General features: G+C 54.4%; 10 protein-coding genes across 10 annotated transcripts; 3 read left to right on the top strand and 7 right to left on the bottom strand.

Moving 5' to 3' along the window:
- Nucleotides 1-606: 606 nt before the first annotated feature.
- Nucleotides 607-1,423, top strand: CC84DRAFT_1186060 (OSCP-domain-containing protein; the record flags this gene model as incomplete). Its single annotated transcript, XM_018180837.1, has 2 exons — nt 607-783; nt 902-1,423. 2 exons carry the CDS (start codon nt 607-609, stop codon nt 1,421-1,423), a joined length of 699 nt encoding a protein of 232 aa, XP_018037312.1.
- A 571-nt stretch (nt 1,424-1,994) lies between these two features.
- CC84DRAFT_1062284 (uncharacterized protein) lies at nt 1,995-2,834 on the bottom strand (the record flags this gene model as incomplete). Its single annotated transcript, XM_018173596.1, has 3 exons — nt 1,995-2,107; nt 2,178-2,467; nt 2,545-2,834. Coding segments are annotated over 3 exons (693 nt in total), but the record flags the coding sequence as incomplete, so codon positions are not given.
- Nucleotides 2,835-4,034: 1,200 nt separating this feature from the next.
- Nucleotides 4,035-5,270, bottom strand: CC84DRAFT_1163226 (40S ribosomal protein S8-A). The gene is made up of 3 exons (XM_018178209.1): nt 4,934-5,270; nt 4,816-4,884; nt 4,035-4,767 (listed from the first exon to the last, which is right to left on the bottom strand). Exons 1-3 carry the CDS (start codon nt 4,936-4,938, stop codon nt 4,236-4,238), a joined length of 606 nt encoding a protein of 201 aa, XP_018037310.1. The 5' UTR covers nt 4,939-5,270; the 3' UTR covers nt 4,035-4,235.
- A 1,008-nt stretch (nt 5,271-6,278) lies between these two features.
- On the bottom strand, nt 6,279-7,552 carry CC84DRAFT_1241846 (uncharacterized protein; the record flags this gene model as incomplete). Its single annotated transcript, XM_018184067.1, has 1 exon — nt 6,279-7,552. A coding segment is annotated over exon 1 (957 nt), but the record flags the coding sequence as incomplete, so codon positions are not given.
- Nucleotides 7,349-8,967, bottom strand: CC84DRAFT_1163225 (alpha-soluble NSF attachment protein). The gene is made up of 7 exons (XM_018178208.1): nt 8,603-8,967; nt 8,481-8,544; nt 8,368-8,427; nt 8,183-8,281; nt 7,938-8,131; nt 7,870-7,881; nt 7,349-7,794 (listed from the first exon to the last, which is right to left on the bottom strand). The coding sequence occupies exons 1-7, from the start codon at nt 8,633-8,635 to the stop codon at nt 7,375-7,377; spliced, it is 882 nt and encodes a 293-aa protein (XP_018037308.1). The 5' UTR covers nt 8,636-8,967; the 3' UTR covers nt 7,349-7,374.
- On the top strand, nt 8,454-9,736 carry CC84DRAFT_631255 (uncharacterized protein). Its single transcript, XM_018186949.1, has 2 exons — nt 8,454-9,625; nt 9,701-9,736. The coding sequence occupies exon 1, from the start codon at nt 8,930-8,932 to the stop codon at nt 9,551-9,553; it is 624 nt and encodes a 207-aa protein (XP_018037307.1). The 5' UTR covers nt 8,454-8,929; the 3' UTR covers nt 9,554-9,625; nt 9,701-9,736.
- On the bottom strand, nt 9,671-10,527 carry CC84DRAFT_631194 (uncharacterized protein). The gene has a single exon (XM_018186948.1). The coding sequence runs from the start codon at nt 10,403-10,405 to the stop codon at nt 9,845-9,847; it is 561 nt and encodes a 186-aa protein (XP_018037306.1). The 5' UTR covers nt 10,406-10,527; the 3' UTR covers nt 9,671-9,844.
- A 777-nt stretch (nt 10,528-11,304) lies between these two features.
- CC84DRAFT_1163223 (uncharacterized protein) lies at nt 11,305-12,357 on the bottom strand. The gene is made up of 2 exons (XM_018178207.1): nt 11,971-12,357; nt 11,305-11,641 (listed from the first exon to the last, which is right to left on the bottom strand). Exons 1-2 carry the CDS (start codon nt 12,181-12,183, stop codon nt 11,546-11,548), a joined length of 309 nt encoding a protein of 102 aa, XP_018037305.1. The 5' UTR covers nt 12,184-12,357; the 3' UTR covers nt 11,305-11,545.
- A 2,915-nt stretch (nt 12,358-15,272) lies between these two features.
- CC84DRAFT_1143134 (DUF726-domain-containing protein) lies at nt 15,273-19,415 on the bottom strand (the record flags this gene model as incomplete). The annotated part of the gene is made up of 3 exons (XM_018176396.1): nt 18,975-19,415; nt 18,261-18,893; nt 15,273-17,480 (listed from the first exon to the last, which is right to left on the bottom strand). The coding sequence occupies exons 1-3, from the start codon at nt 19,362-19,364 to the stop codon at nt 15,273-15,275; spliced, it is 3,231 nt and encodes a 1,076-aa protein (XP_018037304.1). The 5' UTR covers nt 19,365-19,415.
- A 140-nt stretch (nt 19,416-19,555) lies between these two features.
- Nucleotides 19,556-21,424, top strand: CC84DRAFT_1163221 (uncharacterized protein). Its single transcript, XM_018178206.1, has 3 exons — nt 19,556-19,721; nt 20,061-20,922; nt 20,979-21,424. The coding sequence occupies exons 1-3, from the start codon at nt 19,615-19,617 to the stop codon at nt 21,252-21,254; spliced, it is 1,245 nt and encodes a 414-aa protein (XP_018037303.1). The 5' UTR covers nt 19,556-19,614; the 3' UTR covers nt 21,255-21,424.
- Nucleotides 21,425-26,669: the final 5,245 nt, after the last annotated feature.

Below are 26,669 nucleotides of genomic sequence, written 5' to 3'. Positions count from 1 at the left end.
TATGTTCTGGGGAGGTCGGTCCGAGGTTTTTGGGATTGTTACCATGGTGCGATCTCTCTCGATTTCTGACTTGCAGTATGTATTGACATTCTGGGTCGGGGATATGGGTCAGTCTTCCATGTCTTCATTCGGCGAAGCATTTCGTTGGCGGCATTGGAGTCTGGCATTTCAGCATGGGTAGCATGGGTAGCATGGCTCAAGGTTTTCTTATAGAAACAGTCCAAAATCTTTTACACACAGTGCTCAATATCCGTTTCCGTTGTGTTGTAAGACGGATATCAAATTTGCGATCACTGTTCGAGATAGTGAGTTGCATGCGACCTCCTGGGTTGGACGGAGCCGAGGAACTCAGCAAAACCTTTGTTCACTGCCGGTGGTGCTGTAAGGTAAGGTTCACGCAGTCCAATTACTCTTCTGTGAGTTTGCATGAAACTGTGGACGACGTGGATGATGCTCATCCAGGTCCAAGCACGAAGCTCAGACCGCCCCATCCCGCATCGGCCCTAGCGCCACTCGCCGAGCCCGGAAAGTCCTCTCTCCAGCACCACCACGACCATCTCGAGCTCCCACCCGCATCAGCCCGCCATCTCCGCTCACCCTCTCACCATGTTCTCCAGCCGGGCCCTCACCAGCGCCGCGCGCATCGCCGCCCCGCGCCCCCAAATCGCCGCCCGCGTCGTCGCAACCCGCGCCTACGCGGCCGCTGCTGCCCCCAGCACCGGCGCCGCAAACAAGCCCCCCGTCGCCCTCTTTGGCATCGACGGCACATATGCCTCCGCCCTGGTACGTCTCCCGCGGGCCGCCTGGCGGTCAATTGGCCCTGCAGGTGGCCGCAATCGCACTCCCGAGGTCACAATGGCTGCTCTGCCAGCTTGGCTAACAATTTTTGCCCTGCGTCTAGTACACCGCGGCAGCGAAGACCAACGCGCTCGACAGCGCCGCCAAGTCGCTCGACAGCCTCGCTGCCGTTTTCAAGAAGGACGCCAAGCTCGCCACCATCCTGACCGCGCCCACGCTCTCCGTCTCCGACAAGCAGCAGATCGTCGCCGAGCTCCAGAAGCACCTCGGCAACGACAAGGACGGCATCGTCAAGAACCTGCTCGACACCTTGGCCCAGAACAACCGGCTCGGCGCGCTTGAGGGCGTCGTCGACAAGTTCGGCCAGCTCATGAGCGCCTACCGCGGCGAGGTCGAGCTGACCGTCACCTCCGCGGCGCCTCTTGACAACCGCACGCTGTCCCGCCTCGAATCCGCAGTCTCAAAGTCGTCGTACGTCTCATCGGGCCAGAAGCTCAAGGTCGTGCCCAAGGTCAACCCAGACATCCGCGGCGGGCTCATCGTCGAGATCGGCGACCGCACCATCGATCTCTCCGTCTCCGCCAAGATGGCTAGGATGAACAAGCTGCTCAAGGACACTTTGTAAATAAAATGCATGGCATTGCTGGTGTGGCAGGAGGGTGGAAGAGTGGAAACGTGTATTCTAGCTAGACAAGGCATTGTGCGCAAAATCTGATCTACTTTGTCCATTGAGCGCTTATTCAATCCATCGTGGGTTCTTATATGGAACAATGACGCTGAGCTGCCAGACTTAGTCGCAAGGCTAGGTTAACCAATACTTGTAAGATTTGAGCATATCACGGGCGTGTGCTCGCAAGACTTATCATTGCGCAGCCAAACGTGATCGTTGCAACGTCTGGTGTACCCTCCAATCTTGCGGGAGATGTCGAATCGAAGAGTATATGCGGAAGTCGCGTTACTTCACATACCACTGCTCCAGTCCTTTTTTTCCTCAGGCCGCCGCAGAATCACAATCCCTTCGACTACACGGCCCCTCAGCGCCCACCCCTCTTGCACATCTCAAACGCCTCCGCCAGTCCCCGCTTCAAGTGGTACCTCCTCAACCGCTCCTCGCCAATATCCGTCGGACTCGCATTTCCAGGACCTCCATCGAAGGCGATGCTGATATCGTAGGGATCAGGCTCAGCGCGGTCGTCGTAGGCATCGCCATCGAAGAGGACACGCAGGTGGATCCAAGTGGGGAGACGGTGTTGGTTCTGGTGCGGGGATTCAAAGAGCGTAGTGACGAGGTGCGTGTGCAGGCGTGTGACTTATCCTCCGTCAGCGAATGAACAAACGCTACCACCTACACCACGTTGATTCCAAGAAGAGTAGCTTACCGTAAGCAGCCCACTCATCGCCCTCCCTCTTTCCCAGCCCCTTCGCAGCTCCTTTGACGCCATCCTCCATCTCAAAAACGACATCTAGTTGTTCCAGGTTGTCATACGCATCTTTGAGGGAGGCGTAGCCTCCGGCAAGAAGCCAACGAAGCGCATACAAAGCGCGCACGCGGATGCTGAGATGGCGCACTCGACGCGCGCAGCCGCGTGGGAAGAGCGGGATCTTGAAGTCGGGCGGAGGAGAGCGTTCGAGGGCTGGGCAGATGATTTCGAAGGTATTGGAGCCGTACCTGAGCACTGTCAATACCATGTATTCCACTCATCCTCCATCCCTCTTGGGGGCAATGAAAGGAAGGATTCGACTCACAGCACACGCCTCGCCTCCCGCGCAACCTCCTTACACACCCTCAGCACCCCAACATTCCCTCCCAGCCGTGCGAACCTCGTCTTGAAGCCTCCGACCACGAGCTGCGGCAGTGCGTACGCGATGCCTGGGAGTAGCTGGCGTTCCTCGGCGTAGAGAAAAGCCTTCTCCTCGTTGTGGTAGGACGTGTGGTTCTGCCGGACGCAGATTAGACCCGGCACGGTGAGGAGGTGGATGTAGATGCGCTTCCGGATCGAGAGTGGAAGTTTCATGAAAGGGAACGACGATTTTGAGAAGAGGGCTTCCGCATCGCTCAGTGCATCATCGTCGATCTCGACGAATACCTCCTCACGGGAGACTGGGGTACGAGGCTCGAGGCAGGCGGGAGAGTCGTTGGGCGAAGCCGGAGCCGAAGAAGTTGGAGATTCGTCCGAGATGGAGACATCGCTGAGATCGCTGAGGTCGTCCAGCTCGGCATACTCGGCCAGTGCGTGCTCATCCTTGCTCTTGTGGTCGAAGCGGTGGCGTTTGTTCGCCGTTGGTGATCCGCGCTGCTCGAGGAATCTCACAGTCTTGCGCGCATCAACTGTGGATGGAGGAGTCAGGAGCTGACCGGCAGAATTGGCGCCCCTCTTCTGAAGTGTAGCGGGTAGCCTGCCGGCGGTTGAAGGCGGAGTGAGCTGGCTTTGCTCGGGTCCTCCGGCCGGAGGAGGCGTCTGCGGTCTGCTCGTTGACGGAATCATGTTACTCGACGGAGGCACCCAAAAGATGCTGCAGAGGGGTTGGGTCCGGCGACGAAGTAGCTGGCGTTGCAGGGGAGTGTGAAGAGAGTGAGCGTCGATTGCGCTATATATCTCTACGGGGCAAGTGAAGGTGAAGAGAGTAAAGTATGTAACTTAAGCTATGATCTCTTGTCACTAAGAGTGCGAGTGTTGAGTCTGTCATGTGGAGGTGAAGCAAGATCGTTTGCTTGCGAGCTGTACTGAGGGACAGATGTCGAATGTACTGATATCGTCTGTAGCCCTACAAATATTGATCACACTCAGCTTTTCCTGAGTCTGGGATTCAGCATTGCTAGCATACTAGCCACGCAACGACACAAGTCCTGGAATTACTCGCACGTAGCCTCATGGAATGTATGACATGGCGCAGTTATATCACTTGCTCGAATTTACGCATCATCACTAGTATTGACAGGTGGATGGATAGCTAGCTGGGGTAAAGGTGACATGGACATGTGGCATTGATACAGCGGAAGACTATTTTCGATTGTGTCAGTGCATCCAGCATCTAGGATCATGTCTAAGGCGGGCGGTCGGTGATCATTTGGGAAAGAGCTGGGTGTGGTCCCAGAACCCTACAAAAATTGCGGAAACTAATCTCCACTATCAAAGTCCAATAAAACAAAATCTGCCTAGAAAGCGCGAATGTGCCTTATGAAAAAAACTCTCACGTGGTTTATCACCATGAAATGATGGGACGTGTGGTTAGGAATGCGATACTCGATGATAGAATTGAAGATCACCGTAGCCGGCAGCTGGCACGTCACTTGAATTGAAGAACCCATGATTCATAAGCTCGTGGTATCTAGAAGCGGCATCTCATGCCATATCCATTCGGAGCACTATGCAGACCAGATACGTAAAACCATTTTGACCGGACCGATGCACCGAATAATCCCCAAAGACAATCCTCTACTTCCTGAGGAGACGCTGGTAGAAAGCAAGCTCCTCGCCCTCGAGGATGTAGCCGTCGCAGCGGCCGCTCTGGCCGGGGCGCGACGACACAGCGGCGAAGACACGACCAGCCTCGAACTGCTTCTCAAGAGCGTTCTCAACCTTGCCGGAGGCCTTGAAGCGATCGGCCTGCTTCTTCTGAACGCTGTTTGACTTCTTCTCCTCCTCCTTCTCGCCGGCCTTGGCCTGGCGCCTTCGGCCAAGGGCCTGGCCGTAGTGGGCCTCGAACCATTGTCGGAAGGGAGCGGCATCGATCTGAACGATGGCGGACTTGGTGAGGGTGTTGGTGCGGACAAGCTCGTTGTTGGAAGGGTGGTAGACGACACCGATCACACGGGTCTTCTTAGCGACGCCCTCAGAGCCCCACGAGAAGTTGCCGGAGTCGAGACGCAGAGCACGGAACTTGCGGTTTCCGCCGCGGGTGCGGACAAGATGGATACGCTTAGCGCCAATACGGGTGTTGGCAGGCTGGCGACCCTTCTCGAAAGCCCTGCAGCCATGTTAGACATGACTTTAGAAGCGATCGGTTTATGCATACCTCTTCTTGCGGTAGTATGCGCGCTTCGCACCGGACGCGGAGCGCTTGTGACGGGAGTCGCGAGAGATACTGGGAGCGGTCAGCGTGTGGCGTTGGCATGAATGCGGAGAGTAGATACCCCATGATTGCGGTTGTTCAGAAGTGCTGACGAGAAAGTTAGCCAGCGGTCCAAAATTGTGTTCCAGCGCAGCGAGCTCGCCCAGTCTCCCCCAATGATCGTCCACTGACGCGCCTCGTGACCGCCTGCTACTATGCATTGTACAGAGATTGTCGGAGGTTGTGGTGTTTTTCTGTGCAGGGTCGCGTGTGGTCGGGCCGGCGAGGTGCGCAGGGTGGAATCGATCGAGACATCGAGAGGGCGAGCTGTCGAAACGTGCGAGTGATTGAAAACATACCTAATGTCGAGCCTTCTGAGTGCAACGGTTGTCGTGTCGGCGTGGGGTTGTCGATTGAAAGTGAAGTTAGGCCTGGGAGGTTTTCGCTGTGCGTGGAGCTAGATGGAGCTAAGCGAGCGCTTGGCGGACTGCCCGGAACAAGTTTGATCCCTGCACCTTTCCTCTCCTGGGATAGGCAGGGACGGCTGAAAATACCTGGGTATGGAGAGAATCGCGAATACGTTGCTGCAGGGCAGGGCCTCGTTCTTTAGACGCGATGGCTGTGTTCCGATGGATATTTCCAATACAAAATCTCACTGACGCAATGTATGGACTAGCTAGCCATCTCACATATTTCACACGGGGTGTTGCAAGCTTCCATCTTAGAACAATGATTTCCTTTCAGCTACATTTCCAAAATTAAATCGTTGATACTATGCTTTGGGACAATCGACGACATAGTGGTGGCAAAATGCTCATGGTTGTCTGGCAGAGCCATCCACGAGAACTGATGGTTTGCGGCATTGCTAAAGTCAAGTCTATCGCAGAGCCTAGTCATACGCCATCAGCGCCAGACGTGGCCATCTCCACTCTCTTCAACATTTAGCTATCACAGCTGTATCAGACTTGCGCTGATCGCTCAGTGCTCTGGCAGTTGCTGGGATCTATATCCTCGAGATACTTACGCTTCGGACAGTCAATCCTGTCCCATGTAATCCTACGAGCGCTGGCGTTTTTCGTAACACAGTCACTGTTTGAAAGTAAGAATACATATAACAACCATACCCTATCCAGAATTCCCATCCTCCACCATATGAAAATGGGTAGTGCGGTCTATGCTCGGGTTCGGGCAACCCTCTCGTCCGGACCGGGGACCAGGGTGCATACGAGCAACGCCGAAAATATGCATAAACTCAGCTCGGTAACCAAGGAACGTTAGGGGAAAAGACACTAGACTATTGAGAGGATGTTGGAATCCGACGCAGCTCAAAACGGCAAGAGATGAGCTGAGAGAATCTAGACCAGAGTAAGTAGAATGGGCTGATTATAGATTATCAGCCTCACCATCCCACCAGCGATTAATTCCGTCGAGGATCTCCTTGGGTCAGATACACAATGCCGTGCCGTGTCACATGAACAAGATAATTCGTATAAGGCAGTGTCAAATATGAGCCCTCCCCCTCGCCACTCTACCTCATCCATCCCATACAAACTCATCATGCACGAACACTCGCGAACCCCGCAAGAAGCAGTCTTTTCCATTCCCGAACTCCTGGAACAGATCCTTCTCTTCACAGACGTCTCCCCCATAACGCTCCTCCGCGCACGCCTCATAAACCGCACCGCAAATGCGACCATCCTCTCCGCGCGGGCCTTGCGTCGCGCGCTGTTCCTCGATGCTACTACACCCTCCCAGTCCCACCAGCCCACAGGAGGAGTCGAAATGAACCCGCTACTTGAGAGAATGTTCCCACCTTTCATGCAGACCCAGTTCAAGCGCCTACGGCGCCGCGGGGAAGCCGAGACTGCGGCCGCGCTCGGGTATTTCAACTTCGAAGCCAGCGAGGACGAGGCCTCCGACACTACCTTCCCGCTGTCCTGCTTCACAGCCAGCACCGTCCTCCCCACTCTCGAGCGGGCCGAGCGCTGCAGAGGTCGTGACCTCAAGTGGGCGTGTTTGGGCAGTTCGTATGCGGGGCCGTGTCTGCACCTCCCTGTGGTCGAGCGGTGCAGGGGCGAAGAGCATCTAAGGGAGGTTGAGGGGGGCATTTGGCGCGCAATGTATGCGAGTAGGCCAAGCGTGGCGGTGCATGTGGTTGAGGTGGGGGCGTGTGGAATCGTGGAGCATGTGAGAGAGGTTGGGACGGGGATGAACATGGGCGAGGTTATGGATGTATTGGTGTTTAGGAGGGAAAATTTGAGTTGCAGGGGTAAGAAGGAAGTGGAGGGTGTGCCGGTAGAGGAAGTATGTGCCCAAGTGGTTGAGTGTACAGGGCGAAGAGCCAAACTTAAGTTGTAACGAATAGAGGTGTTGGTCAGTATCATGATATATAGATAGGAAGCGGATCTACATAAATATGTCAGCTTTTCCCGTCAACAGCCTGGGCTGGCATGCACAATGCCGGCAGTCAACCCCAAGTTTCCCAGTCCAATGATATCTCCCGCTGAACGTCGGTCAAAGCACCTAAGAGAAGTCCTCCTCCTTGCTCTCAACAGCGCTCTTAATCCGCAAGAGCAAGGTCGTCTTCCACTTGTCTAGCTTGCTGAGCTGGTCATACTGGAACAATTTATCAGCGAACACCTCCTGGTCCCCGTCCTTGACCGCCTGCAGCAGATCCACCAACAGCTGGTGCTCCCTCTGCTGAGTAAAGCTAGGGTCAAGCTCACGATACCTCTCGAACGCAGTCGCCGCGCCAACCTCGTCGCCAGTGCACAGCTGGCAAATACCCGCTTTGAGCAAATACTCCTTGACGGACCAGCGCATAAGGTTGTTGTTGATGGACGACTTCGCTACCTTTTCGTAGAGACTGATGGCGTGGTAGTAATCTTTCCCTTCGAGAGCGACGAGGTCGGCGGTTTTAAGCCAGAGCTTGTTGGAGAGGGCCTGTTTAGAGATATTTATGTTAGATATACTCTGGGGAGCGGGGAAAAGGGTCATCAGAGGACTGGGATTATTTACTTCAGCATTGTCCTACAAAATCGTCAGTTAATTGGTCCACGCACATCGATGCACTATTGTGGACGTACAGACTCGTACCAGCCGGCAGCCTCCTCGTATGCCGCAGCCGCACGCGCATTGTCGCCTAGCTCAACTTCGAAAAGCTCGCCCAGGTTCTGCTTGTGGGTTGCTGCGCGGCGGAAGTTGCCTTTGCTGCAGTAGTGTGCAATGGCTCTGTCGAGACACCGTGCTGCCGCCTCAGGGTCGTCTTTCCGGTACGCCTCTGCTCAACGTCAGCCTCACGTGACCCTTTCAATCAAAGGCTTCAGCGTACTAAAGGCCTCGGTGAGTGTGTTCGCTTCGTCGTCGGGCTCGTTCAAGTTCTGCTTCTGGACTTGCGCCGCTTTCTCGAATGCTTCGCCGGCCTCCTTGCCTAGATGGTGCGTCAGAGTCTAGCACATAATCCCGGCCGTCTGTTACACAGAAGTGTAGATGTCGAGTTTCCATCGTCTTTCTTACCCATTTTCTGCATTCTGAAAGCGTTCGCTGCAGCGATGAACTGATCAGCTGCTGCCTCATCTATCACCCCAGTCAGCCTCGTGCACGTCTTTCTCTTTCGGCAATGGCCATACACTTCTCTTGCCGCCCGCCAAAGAAACTGAATCCTCCGCCCGCCTTCGAGAGGCTCTGTTCTGCCTACTCTGTTATCAGTCCTGTTATCTAGCATTGTGGCGGTGTTTCAGAGCTCCCCCACCTGTCGTAGCAGTGCTCGCGGATCGCCAGCCATATGGAATGATTTCTAGTGGTTCTGGGATCAGAAGGGTCTTTTGAATGCAGGTGAGTGAGTTCTGGCGTTATCTCGGGGATTGGGCGCCAGCGCTGGAGTGTGGTAGAGACAGGTGACTGTCGCATCACGTCGAAGATGACGCTCGTTGGAGGGCCCGTGCGGCGGGCTGATGGCGGCGGAAGCCTCGGCGGCCTGATTGGGTAAAGCGGGTCCTCGACTTCACGTCTCCACGAGTGAAGGCTGGAGCTTCGAACTTGACATTCGTGCCTCTACCGAAGGGGGTCAGTCTTCAAGATGATCCTGCGACGCGCTCTTCTCTTCTCGCGAAGCATACCGCGACATGTCCCGCGACCAGTAGTGCCTCTCCGCACCATCTCCGGAATCGCGCAAGCACCAAACGCGAATGACAGCCTCCCGTCTGCATCGGCGTCGATGGGCTTTGAAGATATCCAAATTGCTCTTGAATCCGACCCGACTTGGTCCGTTGAGTCGTTGCTCCCTCCCGCAAACAAAGCGCCTAACGCCCCGGAAATCTCCTCGCAGCAGCTCCACCACCTCCTTCGTCTCTCCGCCCTGCCGCTTCCCAACTCTCAAGAAGACGAGGAAAAGATGTTGTCGACGCTTGCAGACCAGCTTCACTTTGTGGGCAAGATACAGCAGGTCGATACGACAGGCGTGAAGCCTCTGAGAGCGATACGGAACGAGACTGCTGCTGCCGAAGTGGAGCAGACCGTCACACTCGAGACGCTGAAGGATGCTCTCGCGAAGGAGAAGGTCATCGGCAAGCACTACAAGCGCATACAGAGGGCTACTACACCTGTAGATGCCTCGGATGTAGAGAGTTGGGATGTACTTGGCTCGGCGGAGCGAAAGCAAGGAAAATATTTCGTCGTGGAGAGCGAACGCCCGCAAGAGTAGCTCGTCTTAAAACCTAAGCAGCATGGTACGAGCGATAGCAGCGACACGTCTGATGGACCTGGGACGAATGTGGTATGCGTGATTTCTACTTTGCAGCCTCCAGTTTCAACACCACCCCAGAAGACCTCAGGCTAACCTCATGTCCAGAATATTGCTCTAACAATCCATATCAAGCACAACGCTATCGTACACCATATTGGCGTATTCTCAGATCCCAAACGCCAGCAAAAAAAACACCAAGCCAAGAGGGTTCTCTGGCATGAAGGCCAAAGAAACGCAGAAGAACTAGCATCAGCCCCTCCAACTATCCAACTCGCAGCCGCAGCGTGCGCAGTACTTCACGATCTGCGCACCCGTGCAGCAATTGCACAACGGTCTTTCGTCAAGATCCTCCAGCTCTGGCGTTGGTAGCCGTGCAATCCTTGGTGTTGGCGGTGGAGTCGCTAGACCAATGGCGACGTCCCTCTTTCTAAAGTCGACCGCGACTGAGACAGATCCCTGCACGATGACGACCTGACTTCTGGCCTTGGTCTTCGGTGAAGACCTTGGCGTCACGTGACCGTATTGGTTAGGCAGTGAAGGAGTGGATGTGGATTGATGTTGAGATTGTTGAGAAGAGATTTTATGACTTCGTGAAGACGATGAGGTTTGATTCTTCGGTGATAGTGGTGCAAGAGCGTGGACCTCTTGGGCGGACATTGACATAGAGGTCACGGGTGCGCGCCGACGAGACTCAACAACCTGGATGGCTTTTCCATTCTGATAATCGGTCTGTCGATACACTGACGGATGCCTTGCAGATGGAAAGTACGTTGTGTGTCTCTGCCTAGCGTACGACGACGGCGAGGACATGGCTCAGAGCACGGCAGCAGGACGACAGCAACAGCAAGATATAACGACGTCAAGGGCCGAGTCTCAAGATATATCGGAATCGTGTTGGAACCGACCAGGGGTAATGGCGCGGCTGGATGTGCTGGACTGGTGCGAGTGAGAGTAGGAGTGGGGAGTAAGAGTGAGGGGGACGTGGGAGGGCGCGCGCAGCTATATGTGTGGTCGGGCCCGCCAAGCCCACCTCGCACCCTGCCGCACCAGGGCTCCTATTTGTCCTGTACGCGGACCCGAGGGCGTCTGCATATGTCTCGAGCGACTGTTCTGATCACGCTGCAGTCAGAAAGACCAGTTTTACCGCGAAAGACATGGATTTGCATGACTTCTGGAGTTGCAGTGCACTTGATGGTCGCTTGGGGCTCGAGCATGGGCGGCCTCAGGCAGACCCAGAATGGTACTGCGCAACGGACTTGTCGCATGCTCTGAACATTCTTCTGACCTATTATATGCCTCTGCTCGCTCGATGCATCAGATGTGCGCAAGTGTCACTCGTCGACGTCGTCCTCGCCGACTGATTGTCCACTGCCACCTTCCCCATTCATAGCATTTCTCCTAGACAGCTCGAATGAATTTCCGACTATGAATAAAGCTTATTCGCGCAATTTCAGCGCCTTACACGTTGTGGTGCACGAGTACTGTGGTGCCGGTGCTCGACGAGATGCTGAGTTGATGTTGATCCTGCCCGGATCTGCTTACATAAATGTAAAGGCTCATCTGATGTCACGTGAATATGCCTCTCCAGGTTGGTGGGTACTAAGCTCCTCCCAAGCGCACTATTGGGATCGACAGAAACGCGAATGGTCTAGCTTCTCACCGGACTGCATTCACTCGCACATGAGGATAGCGAATAGTATAGAATCGAAAGGGGTAGAAATTCAAGTCGGGCTACCAAATAGTAGGGTATCAATACAGTCCAGGGCTCAATAGCCTCCCATATCGCTTGAACGTCATCCAAGACCCACAAAGCGCATCATGCCACCACCATCCCAAATCTCACATCTCCTCACCGTCACCATCGTCATACTCCTCACGCGTGTCCTCCCGTGCCACCACTGGACGGCGACGACCATAGATTCCCGCTCTATCCTCAGAATTCCAGAGGCTCTACCTATGCGGATCCTTCCCCTTGCTGTGCACGGGCTCGCCTTTGGGGAGACCGAGCATAATATTCTGGAAGTGCTGGCGGGTTTGGGCGACGCTCTAGGGGTTGTTAGATTATTATATAGTTGGAAGGCCACGGGGCGTGAGATAGAACAGGGCGTATGTGAAATGTTGTTGATGAATCTATGCTATGGTATGAATCAAAGCGGAGATGCCTGAGGCGTGCTGATGCCGGGGTATAACGCGTGTGGAATTCAGGACGTGACGATGCGCGCGGATACAATGCGTGCTTGCGCAGAAAGTGAAGTCTTCCCATAGCTGCTCTGCACGCGTGATCAATGCTACGCTGAAAGAGCTGGTGATGCAGACATGTAAACGCCAAATGCCGCCAAAGTAAAGAAAATGCAAAACAAATAAGATCAACGAACCTCGTTCCGTGCATTCGAATGCCATACTAGCAACTCCACGCTCTCGAGAATCTGCGCCGCCTGCTCGCGCTTCGCGCGTGCTTCGTAGGGCTCGCCCGCGGCCTTGGTTGCATAGGACTTCCCGCGGGCTTGCTGAGAGCGCTGCGCGTCGGTGAATTGCGCAGGGGAGTTTGAATTCAGCATTGTCTTGAAGTACTGCTGGTTGTGGGGCATAATTCGGAAGATGGGACTAGGCGGAGGACCGGCTTTTCCCCGAATTTGATGACCAAGCGGGGGCACCGTGGGATGACGACAAAGGACGGCTCCTCTGGCTCGTCGTTTGGAGAAGGCACCTCAAGGGTAGTGGTGGCGGTGCTGGGAGCAGGCGCGACGACGTTGGAAGTGTTGTCGTTCGGAGCAGGCGCTGCGATGGTGCTGCGGTTCCCGATTGGTGAGAGGCGTTCCTTACGTGAGCCGAAAGGGACCGTCGCCTTCCTCGCCCGCTTCCCACGACGAAGCTCATCGCCGTTGCTCTGAGCTATCGGGGCTATGTCTGCTTTTCTCGCGGCCCGCTTGTGCTTCTTCGGCATGGGAGCCGGGCTGGGAGTCGGACTTGCGGTCAAGGTTGCATCGCTGTCGGTGGAAGAAACAATGGTCCCGCCCGCGATAGCCACCAGAGCATCGGCTGCCTCGACCTCCTCTTCAAAGCGCTCTGCAACATCATCACACTCTTCATGCAGGGCCATGGCCTCTATATACCCTTCCATCTTCGCCTTCTTCCACTCATCGTGCTTCTGCTTCAGCCGAAACACGTTCTTGGCGAGGTACCACTCCCCCGTCCAATCTTTAAGCGGTCTCATATCCTGGAACTTTCTCTCTCCTGACTGCTGCACCGGATGCTTCTTCCTCGGAACAGGCAGCATATGAGAGAGCCCGGCCCAATTGCCCTCCAAAGCGCACTTCATCTCCCAGTCCTCCAGGTAGGGGATGGTAGCGTAATCATCGTCATGGTCGTAGTTACGACGATGATTACTCTTCCAATTAATAAAAACATTTTCATAATTCGTCTTGTTGTTGAACCTCGCCCCAGAGCTGTAGTCGACCTCCACGTCTTGAAGAGCTTTAGGGCTAGGGGCCTTGAGCGGATTCCAAAAGCGTCCCCAATTATTGACATTGACATCTGGCTCCGTGAGCATGGGCTGCTCCATCCAGCTGTGCTTAGTACCTTCGCGGTACTTGAAGGTCCAGTCCGTAGCCTTTGGAGAAGACTTGCGTCCGGCATCCTCTTTGCCTTCAAGTCGAAAGGCCATCTTCACATCGTTTGCGTGTTGGAAGCGCGACTCGAAGGTAAGGGTGTAGACTCCGAGGGTGAGGGGATTCGGGTTCTTGGGGTTATGCTCTTCCATGGTAGAAAAGCTGGTCGTGGTGTGGGAAGTCTGGCTCTGAGAGCCAGACATGGTGGTGGAAGAGCGGGCTGAGGGGAGGAGAGATAGGCTGGTCGAAGTCTAGATGGCGGCGATTTTGAAACGAGAACAGGTAGCTGAGGCCGGGTTGTCCAAAAGGCTTGTGATGTGTGGAATCGTGGTGGAAATGCTGCAAGCTTCGCTGGGCCAAATGCTAATACTGAAAAGGACTTGCTAAACAGTGTCGTTATCGGTAATGTCAGAGTTGAGGACGAGCTGGGCTGACAATAAACAGCGGGAAGCAACGCTTTTATGTGTAGGCGGAAAACAGAATTGTGCGTGGAAAAAGCTCGACTGCACCACCATACCATGGTACGAAATGCTGTAACGACCAATTTGGAGATCCAGTCACTCTCCTGGACCAAATTGGCTCCTCTCAAAACTTGCTCCTCTGTTAGTGAATCGCTACCTGGTGTATAATGCCGATCACTGCCACACGAGACGACGGCCCATTTGAGAGATGTGGTTGTGTTGGGGCCAGAGTAGGTGAATCCTGCGATACCGTCCTTTTGGGTCGCCACCATGCACCAGCTACCTCAATATTAGGCGTCGAGGCCCCTCAAGAAACTATACGTATAAGAAGCGATGCTCCTCGGCTCCTACAATATGAAGCCTACGACGAGATCTTGAGTCCTCCCAGGCTATCTTACCATCATACACGCACAATGTACTTGCACAGCAGGTCCTGGACAGGAAAACTGCGCCATCTTCCCATCAATGGATCGCACCACACTTGCCTAAAACCGCTACCACAAGTGACCAACCATGACTCTGCAACTGCTAATATGGCAACAGGCTTGATTCCTCTTAGGATGCGTTCAAGAGATGTCCAAATCAACAGGGGCATCATCAGAGCCTGAGACTCTTCAAAATTTTAGGGCCATCGTGAGACCCTGAGTACCTATAGTATTCCTCATACATGTGCACTCGGCATCGCCTCACGCGGCGGGTTGGTGCATCACTAGGACCTATGTTCTTAGTACGCTCCACGCGCTCAACACTCATCCCAACCCAAACCATCCTATCGGTGTTTCACTCGATTTCATTCTCTCCACAGCCCTCGCGTCCGACGCGATTAGCCCTGCACGCCACGCAGAAACTCATCCCACTCCTTACATCACCACACCCAATTTTCCCCTTCCCCTTCCCCGTCCTCGTCTCCGCACTGCACGTCAACACCCCATGCAGCGATCCATCCTCTTCGCCTGGCCGAACAGCTGTACACTCCAATAACTTTAATCTTAAGCATGACCAAAAGTATCCCACGTAGCTGCAGCTAGACCTAGCGCTAGCCCGCTCACCCAACACCCCACGTGCACGCGCCCTCGCAGCCGCCTCAACGTCTCCACTGGCGCCGTGTGAAGAGGCCATGTGCGGAAAGTTCGATAGGCACGCGGCGGACGCACTTTTGTGCTCGGAGACGCGAGACTACTAAGGGGACAAGATGATAGAGCGCGACATTGGCTTTACACCTGCGACTGTATTGGTAACTGAAGAGGTCTCGGTCGCTGGTGGTTGCGAGGCTGTGTCTTAGAATTAGCTAGAAACACGGTATGGACGTGTGCAATTGGCATTGCCACTACTGGTCGGTCAGTGTTGCCGTTGCTATTCCTCCCTGTCTACCCTCCTGCGAATCTCCTCCACGACTTTGCTATTCTACTGATTACAACCACTCAAATTCCAATTCGAGCCGTTCGCAATCGCAACCACTACACGCGCACACAGCTGGAAGACAGACACTAGACAAATAAACAGATGGGAATAAAATGATCCTTGTGTATATTAGTGCTGATGCGTAGTCTTAGAATTCACCACAATCATGTATATGCGCTCAAACTGCAGACGCTGGAAATGCATGTATCAAGCCGCCGCTTTGGCACCACCCTCGCCCTCCTCCCCCTTCTCCTTCGCCCGCTTCTCCAACTCCACCATCTTCTCCGCCTCCGTCTTCTCCTTCCGCCCGCTGCCCCACAGCGAGCCTACATTCATCTTCTCCATCATCCAGTCCATCGTGCTCGCCTCGTTCTTCTTCTCGATATCTCTCTCTAATTGCGCCTTCTCCTCATCCTCATCCGTAACCTTACCCTCCTTCTCCTTAGCCGCCTTCTTCTCCGCCGCGGCCACAGCTTTCAACTCGTCTTCTTCGCGCTGGACTTCCGCAACGTCAATGTCCTCAAAGCCGATCTTCTTGAGAATACTGCCCGTGAGATAGCGGTACTCGAGATGCCCCCCAACCATCTCAGAGACATCCACATTCTGCACGCCGTGGATGCCAAGCACTGGCTGCAACCCTGCGACACCGAGCTGGATGCTCGACGTGCGGTACAAGAACGCGAGGATATAGTCGTTTGTCGAGAAAACGTTGACGACGCGGCCAGCAACCACGCTGCGGAGCGCGCGCCAATCCTCTGCGTCGGACGGGCAGGGCGAGCCGAGCAGGACCACGTTCTCGATCAGCCCGAAGACTTTGCGCTTCGCGAGGGTTTGGAGGCACGAGAAGATGAGGCGCGCGCCGAGGGAGTAGCCGATGAGAGTTACGGGGCGCTCGCCTTGGACTTTGTTGATGAGGGCGTCCGCGAGGACTTCACCTGCGCGGTCAGCGCGGTATTTGGCGACGGAGAAGGGGTTGTCGAGGAGGGACGATAGCTTCAGGAGACTGAGAGGCCAGAGACCGGCAGCTAGCGCGCCGAAGACGGTACGCTTGATGATCTGGCCTTTGGCGTAGGACCAGGCGGCGCTCTTGACAAAGCTGTCCATCGAGTTGCCGAGCTTGAGGAGCGACTCGAGTTCCCAGCGCAGCGCAAAGCCTTCGATGGACTGCTCGACGTAGCGCCAGGGCACGACGACTTCTTCTTTGCTAGTGAGCCAGCCGGAGATGGCGATTGCGACGCGCAGACGGCGGTACTCCTTCTCGATTTTGCGCGGGCGGTGAAAGTTGTGGATAGGAATGAAGCCGAAGTCCTCGACTTCGCGCGCGTACTCGTCCATGGCTTTGCTGGTCATTTTGGCACCGTAGGCACCGAAGAGACCGCCGACGAGGACGGAGGACGAGGCGAGGGTGCCTAGGTATCCTGCTGCGGCTGTAGCTCCGAGACCCAGTCCGCCCATCACGCTGCCTATACCTGCAGCTAGAAGTGGTGCGGCGAGACCGCCCGTGACTCCAATTAGGGCTGCGCCGGCGACGCCTGCAAGGCCGACCTTCCATTTCCGCGCTGTGCTTGAGGACTCTGCGGCTTTCTTAGTCTCGGCATCGGCGTTGAGCTGCTTTGATGCAGCTTCGAGAAGGCCGCGCGCGACGGTCTCCTCGTCGTTCTTCATGACCGAGAGCTTGAGCTGCAGCGAGGAGGTAAGGTAGAGCAGTAGCACGCGTGAGTGCGCCGAGTATGTCTCCAGGCTGAGCAATATCAGCACAAAAGAATGCAGCACCAGCTTCCTCTTCTCCAGATCCAGCTGCATCAGCGCTGTATCCACGGCCGGATACAGCTCCTTGAACACCGCGTCCTCGTCCTCGCCTTCATCGTCGATGCCGCCGAGACTTTTCATCCCGGTGTCGCTCCTCTTGACCTTCTTCTCCACATCCCCCTCCTTGACTTGACTGCTCTGCTGCTGCGCCTCCTTCCGCGAGTTCACCACCTCGCCCACCCTCCCCACCACCCTGCCGCGCCATTCATCAAAATTCTTCAGCATCTCCTTCTTAAGATCCTGCACCTCTGGCTTCGCGAGCTCCTTCTTGGCTTCTTCCTGTCTTTTTTCCCTGTCCTTCTTAACCTGCTCCTGCTTCTTCCTCCGCTTGTCTTCCGTCTCGATATCCGCGTTCTCGAGGTCTGTAGGCGCAGCAGCCAGCGCTGCTTCTTCCGACATTGCAGTCTTCGCCTCTACAGGCGTTTCTTCGGGGGCAAACGTGTCGAGTAGCGATTTCCGCATCGTCATTGTGATGGTGGCGATCAGGAACGTAAGGTCGGCGCATTGATCTGCGGTGAGCAGCGTCGTGAGCGAGCCATCTTGCTCTCCAGATTGCGACGGCGATTTCGAGCGCGAGTGCCCAAAAGGCAACTTGCTCGCGAAACCCTCCATGGTGAATTCCAATGGGACGACGTACTCCTACGCTGCTTGGGTAGGGTTTGATGGCAAGGCCAGAATGGACATTGACTGATGTGCTGCCAGGATGACGTAGAGTGGGGCGAGACCCCTGTCAGACTTCAGCCCTACGAGCCCACCCGCGGCTCGACCCGCGTTCACGCGACACTGCCAGCTCACTCTTCCTAAACGCTTTGAATCGGATGAGTTTCAAGTCAGAATCCATGGGAGGGGACATTATGCCTCAGCCTTCGATGTTTGATGATTTGCTTGCCTGCCTGGGCGATCACGGTAAGATAGGTCATGACAAGGCATTGCCGGGCGAGCGTGCAAGTTCTTCTCTACATGCGAACCCAAGCAGGATGATTATGCCGTACCAATGGCCATTCCTTCGTGGCGTGCTCAATTCACAGGGCTATTGCCATTGGTGGGCAATCATCCGCCGTCTTCGATACTTCTATGATTGTCTTCCTCTCTGGGCAGTTACAACGGGATGAATCGCAGTTCAACCAGAGGCACTGGCAGCGCGGATATGAAAGCCGGTACCAGTGCTGGCGCCAGCTCTGTTGCGACGTGCTGCGATGAGGTCCTGCCGCGCGAATGAAGACCGGCCTTGGCACGCTGAACAACAAACAGCACGGCAACAACATCCGAATAGGTGGAGATGGTAGGTGGTGTGATTCTTGTTGTAATTATATACTAGCCGCCCGCCCTCCCGAGTGGAGCTGGATTTCTACCGCCGGCTGGGAAGTTCCTTGCGCTCAAAAAGACACCCTTTACTGCGCGTATGTCGTTTTTGAGCACCTCCATCTGGTCGTCTTTCCCATCGCCCGTCTTGGGCAGCCCATACGTGCCGCCATAGAAGCCGCCCGAACTGGAGTAGTATTGGTTCTGGTAGCTCATGTCGCTTAGGTACGTCTGAAGATCTGACAACTGGGTCTTCAGCGAATCCGAAGAAGCTGTGTCGTTGGATCGAGTGGACTGAAGTTCGCGGAGATGCGATGTGATAATCTTAAGGCGGTTTTCGTGAGCTTTGACCACGCTTTCGTCTTCAGTCGCGTCGGAGGATTTTGAATCTCTGCGTGAGAGGGTGGGTGTCGTTTGCGTGCCAAAGTCGCGGTGGTACAGCTCTGTGGGATCGGAGTCGGTCTCGGATATGTCGTCGGCCGCATCGGAGGCACTTGGTTTTTGTTTAGTTGCCGGATCTATTGACGCAGAGTCTCGTAGGCGCTCGTTCAGTTTGTCGAGATGTTCCTGTGCGTGGCTCGCAAAGTCGTGCCGTGACTCGGTAAGATTCTGGGTCATGGGGCCTATTATGTACTTGGACAATCCGTATACTGTTGCAACAAGGCCTCCAGCCATGTATGCAGTGTTGAAAAGACGTTTCGTGGTTACGAGCGGTGGCTTTTCCGTAGGCTGTGCGAGAAATTCGGGGTACGTGACGATGGGTGGGATGTCGCGTGGTTCTGACTGAGGTGCGGGCACTCGGGGGGCTGTCGATGCTGCTTTCGACGACCACGCCCGTTCACCAGCTTGCGCGAGGTCTTCCGCTACATCTCGTGGGGTGTCCCTCGACAGCAGCTCGTCAATGTCTCCCGCCTTCACGCCCTTTGACTGCAGGAATTCGATTTTCTTCTCGCGCGGCGCATCGCGAATGGCGGGGTCGTCGAGGAACTTGGATGCCTGGTCTAGTAATGACGCGTCGCCGGTGGCAGTGTCCTGTGTGGCGTCTCCATCTGCTTCCTCTGCGCGTGATGGAGCCGCTGGGGTGCTCTCCGGTTGCTGTTCCGATGCCGGCTGCGCGTCTCCTTCTGCAGGCGTAGAGGCTGGAGCCTGCACGCGCTGCCACGATGGTATGCCCGGTTTGCCCGACATGTTGCGACACGCTGAATGTGCAAAGCAAGCGTGTGTACTGTACAGAGATGTCAGAAGCAAAGCAGAGGCGACGGCGGAAGGCACGACGGGCTGGAGCCGAGGTCTGGGGAAAGCGCGCCTTGCCTGTTCGGGCGCGCAACACCGCATCTCCAACGCTGCGTCGGCGAACCAGCTTGCGCGCTCCGCTTGGCCCAGCATCTCGTCTTCTATCGCAGCTATCCATCACCGCATCGCTACCTATATGACCAGCATGGCCGATCGCCCCGCCAAGCGCGCACGGCGGCCCAGCACCGACCACGACGAGTCCGAGGGCGCTGGCCATTGGAAGGACTCCGGCGCTCACACAAACGCGACCAGGTGAGTGGCTTGCACGCCTCGACTGCAGCTTCCCTTCCTAGCGGCGGTGCGACGTGGGAAGGCAGACGCTCGCCAAACCCAACGTGAACTTGGATACGCGCGCAGGCAATCCCTCCGCCGCCAGACGCCCTCCGCCCACCTCACCACACATGCCCGCCGTGCCGCCCGTAATCCCTGCCTGCCTGTGCCCTAGAGACGCGCCGGCGGGTGTCTGTTGATCCTGCGCCCTTTCATCCGTCTGCCTGCCTCTGCCTCTGCCTCTGCCTCTGCCTCAGTCCAACACCACCACGCCGACGCCATGCCTCGCCTCCGGTCCCGCGCCCCTCTGACTGCGACCAGTGCTCCTCCCCCCACAGCCTCCTCCTCGCGCCCGCGGCGCAACACCACCAACAAGGCCCCGCCTGCTGCCGTCATCCAGCGAACGTCCCCGGAAGACTCGCGCCACTCCCTGAATCTCACAGTCAAAGCATCTCCAGGCAGACTGCGCGAGGCTACTGGCGGCAGGACCTCCACCGCTGTCAACTCCCGTAACATCGTCGCGGGAAAGCGCGCCTCGCGGAACAGTAGGGTTATCCGTGAGCTCGACAGCGATGACGAGGAAGACGAAGACGAAGACGAAGAAGACGACGACGACGACGCCGAGGAGGTGGATGCCATGGATGTAGACGAGCCCGAAGACGACGACGCCGAAGGCGAAGAGGACGACGACATGGACGCCGAGGGCGAGGAGGACGACGACGCCGAAGTCACCCCAGCCCCTCGAATTGTCGTACCGAGCAACAAGAGCGCACCCGTCAAGCAGAAAGTCGCCCAAGACTCCGTAGAAGCGAAAGAGATTGCTCTGGACGACGATGACGAAGAGCTGTCCGAGCTCGATTCAGAACTAGAAGGAGAAGACGAGGACGCCGAGGGCGAAGACGATGATGCCGAAGGTGAGGAAGACGATGAGATCGCCGTCCCCAACGACGATGAAGACATGGACAGCGACGAAGACATGAGCCGCGACCAGACGCCCGATCTGAGCAAGATGACGCGCCGCCAGCAGGCCATGGTCGTGCAGGGCGCCGATGAATCGCTCATGGCGCTGTCCAACGAGGCGCAAAAGAAGAAGCATCTCACCGCCGAGGAAATCACTTCGCGGAGAGCGGAAATGGCGCGGCGCCGCAAGAACCTCAGCGAGAAGCGCAACGAGGAGGAGAAGGTAAGATTCCCCCGCAGACCCCTCACCTCAAACATGCATGCTTATTGTGATCCAAGGCCGACACCATCAACCGCCTCCTCAAAAAGCAGCCCCCCAAGCGCGGCCGCAAATCCATGCTCGCAGAGAACGCGGAAGAAGGCCAGGAAGAAGACGACAAGAAGCCCGAGAAAGCGAATCCACTCTTCGTGCGCTATCGACAGACGGTTCAGGGGACGACGCTGGCAATCCCGGAGGAGTGGCTGGAGGCGCCTGCGGGCAGTCTTTTCAGCGGCGCAGTGGAGAAGCCGATAGCGAAACCGTGGGGCGGACGGATGGTTGAGGAGGTTTCGTGACGTGGCCAAGGTTTTGTACGATAGAGGGATTGAGTGCATTTGTCGGCGTATGAGGTTATAGCACCGGACTACCGACTGATAGCTCTCAGTGCAGTCAAAGGGGACAGGTTGATCAGTCGGTTTGGCCTTGATCGAGAAAGCTTGACTTGACTGAGTAATAAACATCGACGTAAGTTCTATCGATATGGACAAATAAGCACGCTTGTAGGTGCTGTGCTTCCTGAAGAGTATCATAAACCCCTCGCACCCTTGCCCCTCTGTCTTCCTCTGCTTCGGTCTACCGCGCCATTTGATCTTGTACACCACTGACACCTTACTCCTTTATCACCACAACCACGCGATTCCTCCGCTCTCTCTGAATTCACTCTCAGAGCAATCACCCGAAAGCCCGCTTGGACACAGCGCCTTCTCAATATCTCTCTTTCAAATTGAACAAGTCATCAACGGGGACGTCATATCAGGGCATGGAGTGTTGTATCGCTTCGTTGAGGAAGTTTCTCGCTGGCACTTTGGTTCTCGAAACTCGTTCTGCCCTCGGTAAAGCTTGTTCATAATCATAACCCGGGTCCTTCGGATGTGTCTCTGAAAACCTTGAAATTCCGTCCGGGGGATATTCTTTTTTACAGACAGAGTGTTCTCATATTCACGTCTGGTGATGCGATTGTGTACCTGCAGCAACGTGCGCCGTTCTCTTTGTGAATATCTTGCATGCTCAACTCAAGTGAGCCATTGCAAGCGAATGTAAATTCAGCCTTATACCAGATAAATTGATGCACGTATCTAAATTGCTGGAGAAGATAGGATAACCAAACTGGCAAAACGAGGCCCATAGTCGAAGAGAAGCTTAATCTTGTTCCTTTGCGATGAGTACAAAGCCGAAAGACCACAGAAACCTCGGTTCTACAAAGCTCTCAAAAACTGCGGTATCATTGACTTGTCATCTAGACGACTGCTACGACCTACGTCTTACTGTTTCGCACTCTTTCAGGACTTTGGCGACAGCGTAGACACCTGGAGCTGTAAACAGGCCCACTTCTCTCCATGACATCTTCGCATCCATGTTTCGGGACAAGCACAAGCCCTTCTGCACCATCGTTTGGACCGAAATGGCTGTCATCCTCGCTCTCATGGTTCTTACTATGTGCGCATCTTTGTATGATAGTATATGAAAACGGCGTGTATCCGTCATACCAGGATGGTCTATGAACACGTGCAGTGAGCGTGAGCCTGCGGACGTTTCAGCCACAGTATTGTCGAGAGTATCCGTCCTATGGTATTCCATGCCGTAGTTCGAATTTTGGTCGGGATGAGGTGAAATGGGAGCGCAGATGAGCTTGCTCCGGATCTGTAAAGAGGCAGGCTCATGAATGGCCTGGTCGTCCTCATAGCGCATCTTGACCTAACACAATTCTTCCAAGAGACGGTTGTACCATATCCCAGCGACAAGCCGATCGCCAAGTGCATGACCGGTCTGTTTCACTACACCCTAAATCGCTACCAGAGTGTCCTATTCATTGGTGATCGCGCACTAACTGTAGTGTATCCGGAATGTCGCCCAGGAAAAGTAGAGTCCTTCGACAGATGGGGATTGTATATCTGAGATCGTGACTTTACTACAAGCTCCAAAGTCCTGCGAAGATGTCCCGGCCTCCTGAGTCTAAGCTTATGAAGATCCCGCTTTAGTTTCGATGTGTTACTGACCAACTTGGAAGTACCCATGCTGGCAGACCGCTGGGATAATTCTCACTTGCGATGTCTCGGTGACATCGCCAAAACGGTTGTGTGGGACTGAAGTGCATGATTCGGGTGGATAGATGTCGCTTCTAACATACCCACGCTTTCCAATTCAATGGCGCGCGCTCGATGGCTAATTTCTGAAGTATCGCACCAGTATGAGCCAGCAAGCATGCTTTCGAAATCCGTGCATTAGGGTCTGGAGACCAAGATGCTTCTGCATGCCGCGGCTGTAGTAACTTGATTACTCTTTCGAGGAAAAAAAAAAAGACCGATCGCTGTGCTCAGCAGCTGATGCTGCAATTGTGCAGGCTGCTTGGCTGTATATGTCGTTCATGCGGCCGGATTCGAAGGACCAGTCAACTTTGCTGTCTTGCATGATATATCTAGCAAAGGTGAGTATAAGTTGGAATTTTCAAGTGACAGTATAGTTACAGTAAGTCGATCCATAGATGTCGCATTCCGAGCAAGCGAACCATAAAACCTGCATCCTAAGACGTCTTCGGTAAGTACGACAGAAGTATACCATCATATAGGATTGATTTGGTCTCATTGTTCAACGAAAAAGGTTGCTCCTGGCCCCCGCAATGAGACAGACAAGCATAAGATACTCTTTCGTCGATTCCTGCAGTATCAAGCACGCAGATAGTATCCCATGATTAATCTATATCGATGAGTCTGGAAGAACACAATGCCGTGGGAGAACTCTGAAGCCAGCAGCCAGCAGCCAGCATTTCTATCACGATATTCGCGGTATTTGCTAAGGAGGAAATTTAGAGTCGATGTAGATCGAGTACTGCGCGAAAGAACGGGCGGAAGCTAGCAATCGGCCATATCTACGAGTGTTTGATCACTGTCAGTTAAAGCTACAGCTGCTTGGGCGAATCACCTTTCCATGGCACAAGAATAACCTTCTCCGATCTGAGCCCATTCGAAAAGTAGAATTCTTGAAGCTTATTGAAGTCTGATGAGAGGATTTTTGCCACAATCCCATGCGACGTGTCTCCCGACCAAGTCGGCGGATATCCTTTCCACTTCCAAGCGAGCGAGCAGATGAAACACGGCAGTTCAAGCGCCTTGTGCAAAGAATAGGTATCAGTGTGGTGGATGAACATAAAAGATGCCTTGGCAGGGGCAACAAGCTCGAGGTCCCTGCAAAGAAGCCTTTGGATGGCTCGCAATCCTATTCACCAACCATATCCGCGAAAGTGAGATGATTTTTCAGGGGTGTTGTGACATGCTTTTAGGCTTCAAGTGCAACAGCGTACCGCTCGCATGATGCAAGTGCCTCTCCAAAGAGGTTCGTTACGCGACAGGGCACAAGTTGAGGCCTTGCGCGAGCCAATTGTAAATACACATGTCCGACGAATTCGTCTGCGTGTGCGAAGATGCCTATCTGGTTTGAGATCACATACGCCTACCCCCACGATACTAGAGCTATACCCTATTGGCGATTTAATGTTAGTGACCTGGCCGGTTTGTCAAACGTGAAAGGCATAATCTCAGCTATGGAATTCAATCAAATTGCAGAATAAAGAATACAACTAAGGCGATTATTTAACCCACGGTGAACGTGAGATAATTGGAGACAACTTCCCACTGATTGTAGTAAGCTCCCATTGTAAGACAGATCGCTGCATGTATTCGAGGGCTTGAACTTGCGTAGAAAGGTTGCTCCGCATTGAGGGGACGGGCACCTCCGCGCAGCATCTGGAAAGATCCATACTGCTAGATGTACTCTGTATAGAGCTGACCTGATAAGGTGTTTATGAATGATCTAATTTGCCATCAGAATACCGGGGCATGACTCAGGCATGTAGAAATGAGGTGGGGTGTGAAAGTCATGATTGATATTGGTCTTCAAAGTAAATGGATATTCCGTCCTGAAAGGGTGCTAGAAAACAAGATCCAAGACTGCTTGCGAGAATGGTAGAAGACCTACTTTCACGTGACCCCTTGTGGTGGCTTAAGCCACCATCACGACCTGCCTTTTACGGAGCCTCGGCAATCATAAACAGGGTATATGAGCCAATCACCTATCTCGGGCCACAAGTCGCTATCTTGGACGCATATAATAAGTATAGCCATGTGGCTGCTGTGGCAAAATTGCTATTTCGCCTTCGTATCTTGACATTTGCCCACCTGGCAGAATTACACAACACCTGGGAAACGTCTTGACTCTAGCGCTCCGAACCACGGCCCAAACTTTTTGACAGAATGGAGCTTTCTGTGCTGCCAGTGAGTGCTTGTCGTGAGATCCGCAGAGCTAGGGGTATATCTACTCACACGTGTTGCCAACCAGCAGCCAGCAGCGCCTCGTCCATCTCGTGAAAGCGCGGTTGCGCGCGATCCTCCTCCTGCGTACTTAGCAGAGCACGAGCCTCTTCCACCGACTTACGAAGATGTTTCTCAGCCAAGAAAAAAGGCCTCTCGACGTTGTAGCATGTTGCGAAACAGAACTTTCTTGGCCGTGGCGTTGACGCTTGTGACGGCGGGTATCATAGCGAGCCTGGCTGCCGTATTCACCATTCAGGCCAAGAATCGAGTAAGAAAAGCCCAAAATCTTATAAATGCGCCACGTTAGATGATATTGATTGGGGGTATAGAAGCACGAGTCTATGCCTACGTCTATGTCGTAAGATCGACGTGTAAAGATGGACCGCGGTCTCTGTGTCTATTGCGCCCGTTCAGCTCGACACCTCCATATTGTCTTCTCGCCGAACCAATGAGTTTGTGATAGTCATTTTGTCGGCATCATGTGCAAATGAGCCGGAAAAGGGAATGTCGCAGAGTCAACAACCTGCCACTGCTTATAAAGGTACTGTAGGCAGGACCCACTATTGAGCCTGCCCGCTCACGTCTCAACGCCCAAAAGCTGCTAAGGACCACCATACCGCCACAGAGTCAGCTCGAGGAAGGGAATTAGACATCTTTATAGCGACCTATCATGGCCTCCACGGCCAGCATCTACCGCGCATAATCCGGGGTGAAGACGCAGTAGTTTACAACCAACCGTCGCACAAAAATCTCTCCTTGTATAAGCACACGATGCAGAACCTGCTCTGCTTATAAGAGAACAAGCAAAACCACCAGGCAACATTGCGTACTTCGCGGCAAGAATGGGCTCAAAACATCCTCGCTGTCGGAAGGATGGAAACGAAACCGAAGCGCAGCAGGTTGAAAACAAGGTGATGTCGAAGAATGCGGATGAAGGCTGCAAGGTAATGCAGTGGAATGTCGATGTGGAGAATGTGGACTCCTTCGGTGATCCCTGTTCGCCTATAAAGGAGGTTCGCATCTCAGCGTTAGCATACAAGTCCGAGCATAGTGGGTTACCCCAGGGCGCGGGCGATAAGTAGGCTGACGATGTCTCAGTACTATATCGTAATAGGGCACGTTCAAATGAACAAATCGCAGCCAGAACACGTCTTTGAAGTTCCACACCACGTGGTGATGTGCCGAACGTGCAGCTATTGTGCTTCATGAAGGCTCTCCGCTTCTTTCCCTGGGTTCGGGTTCAGTGCCGTAACCACTCATATCCCATCTCGCTTCCTGTACATTGTATTCAGTAGACTTGATTATATCCCCCGGATTGCATGGGACCCTGACTTACATCGTCGACGAAACGTCCCTTGTGCTTTTTCAACCGCATATTGTCTAGGAGATACGGTAAATCGCACG

The sequence above is a fragment of the Paraphaeosphaeria sporulosa genome, assembly GCF_001642045.1.
Source record: "Paraphaeosphaeria sporulosa strain AP3s5-JAC2a unplaced genomic scaffold CC84scaffold_4, whole genome shotgun sequence".
In the NCBI taxonomy this organism is placed as follows: Eukaryota; Fungi; Ascomycota; class Dothideomycetes; order Pleosporales; family Didymosphaeriaceae; genus Paraphaeosphaeria; species Paraphaeosphaeria sporulosa.
The sequence above is the reverse complement of the archived record's forward strand: the minus strand, read 5'-3'. Positions and strand labels throughout refer to the sequence as shown.

What these genes read in the sequence shown, in the direction of transcription:
- CC84DRAFT_1163226 (XM_018178209.1), bottom strand. An exon ending in GCATACTACCGCAAGAAGAG is followed by an intron (nt 4,768 to 4,815) that starts GTATGCATAAAC and finishes ACATGGCTGCAG; the next exon opens with GGCTTTCGAGAAGGGTCGCC.
- CC84DRAFT_1163225 (XM_018178208.1), bottom strand. Translation starts at nt 8,635, where the DNA reads ATGGCTGGCGATCCGCGAGCACTGCTACGACAG. An exon ending in TGGCGGGCGGCAAGAGAAGT is followed by an intron (nt 8,428 to 8,480) that starts GTATGGCCATTG and finishes CTGGGGTGATAG; the next exon opens with ATGAGGCAGCAGCTGATCAG. An exon ending in CACACTCACCGAGGCCTTTA is followed by an intron (nt 8,132 to 8,182) that starts GTACGCTGAAGC and finishes GACGTTGAGCAG; the next exon opens with AGGCGTACCGGAAAGACGAC.
- CC84DRAFT_631255 (XM_018186949.1), top strand. Translation starts at nt 8,930, where the DNA reads ATGATCCTGCGACGCGCTCTTCTCTTCTCGCGAAGCATACCGCGACAT.
- CC84DRAFT_631194 (XM_018186948.1), bottom strand. Translation starts at nt 10,405, where the DNA reads ATGTCCTCGCCGTCGTCGTACGCTAGGCAGAGACACACAACGTACTTT.
- CC84DRAFT_1163223 (XM_018178207.1), bottom strand. Translation starts at nt 12,183, where the DNA reads ATGCCCCACAACCAGCAGTACTTCAAGACAATGCTGAATTCAAACTCC. An exon ending in ATTCGAATGCACGGAACGAG is followed by an intron (nt 11,642 to 11,970) that starts GTTCGTTGATCT and finishes AACAACCCCTAG; the next exon opens with AGCGTCGCCCAAACCCGCCA.
- CC84DRAFT_1163221 (XM_018178206.1), top strand. Translation starts at nt 19,615, where the DNA reads ATGGCCGATCGCCCCGCCAAGCGCGCACGGCGGCCCAGCACCGACCAC. An exon ending in GCTCACACAAACGCGACCAG is followed by an intron (nt 19,722 to 20,060) that starts GTGAGTGGCTTG and finishes GACTGCGACCAG; the next exon opens with TGCTCCTCCCCCCACAGCCT. An exon ending in AGCGCAACGAGGAGGAGAAG is followed by an intron (nt 20,923 to 20,978) that starts GTAAGATTCCCC and finishes TTGTGATCCAAG; the next exon opens with GCCGACACCATCAACCGCCT.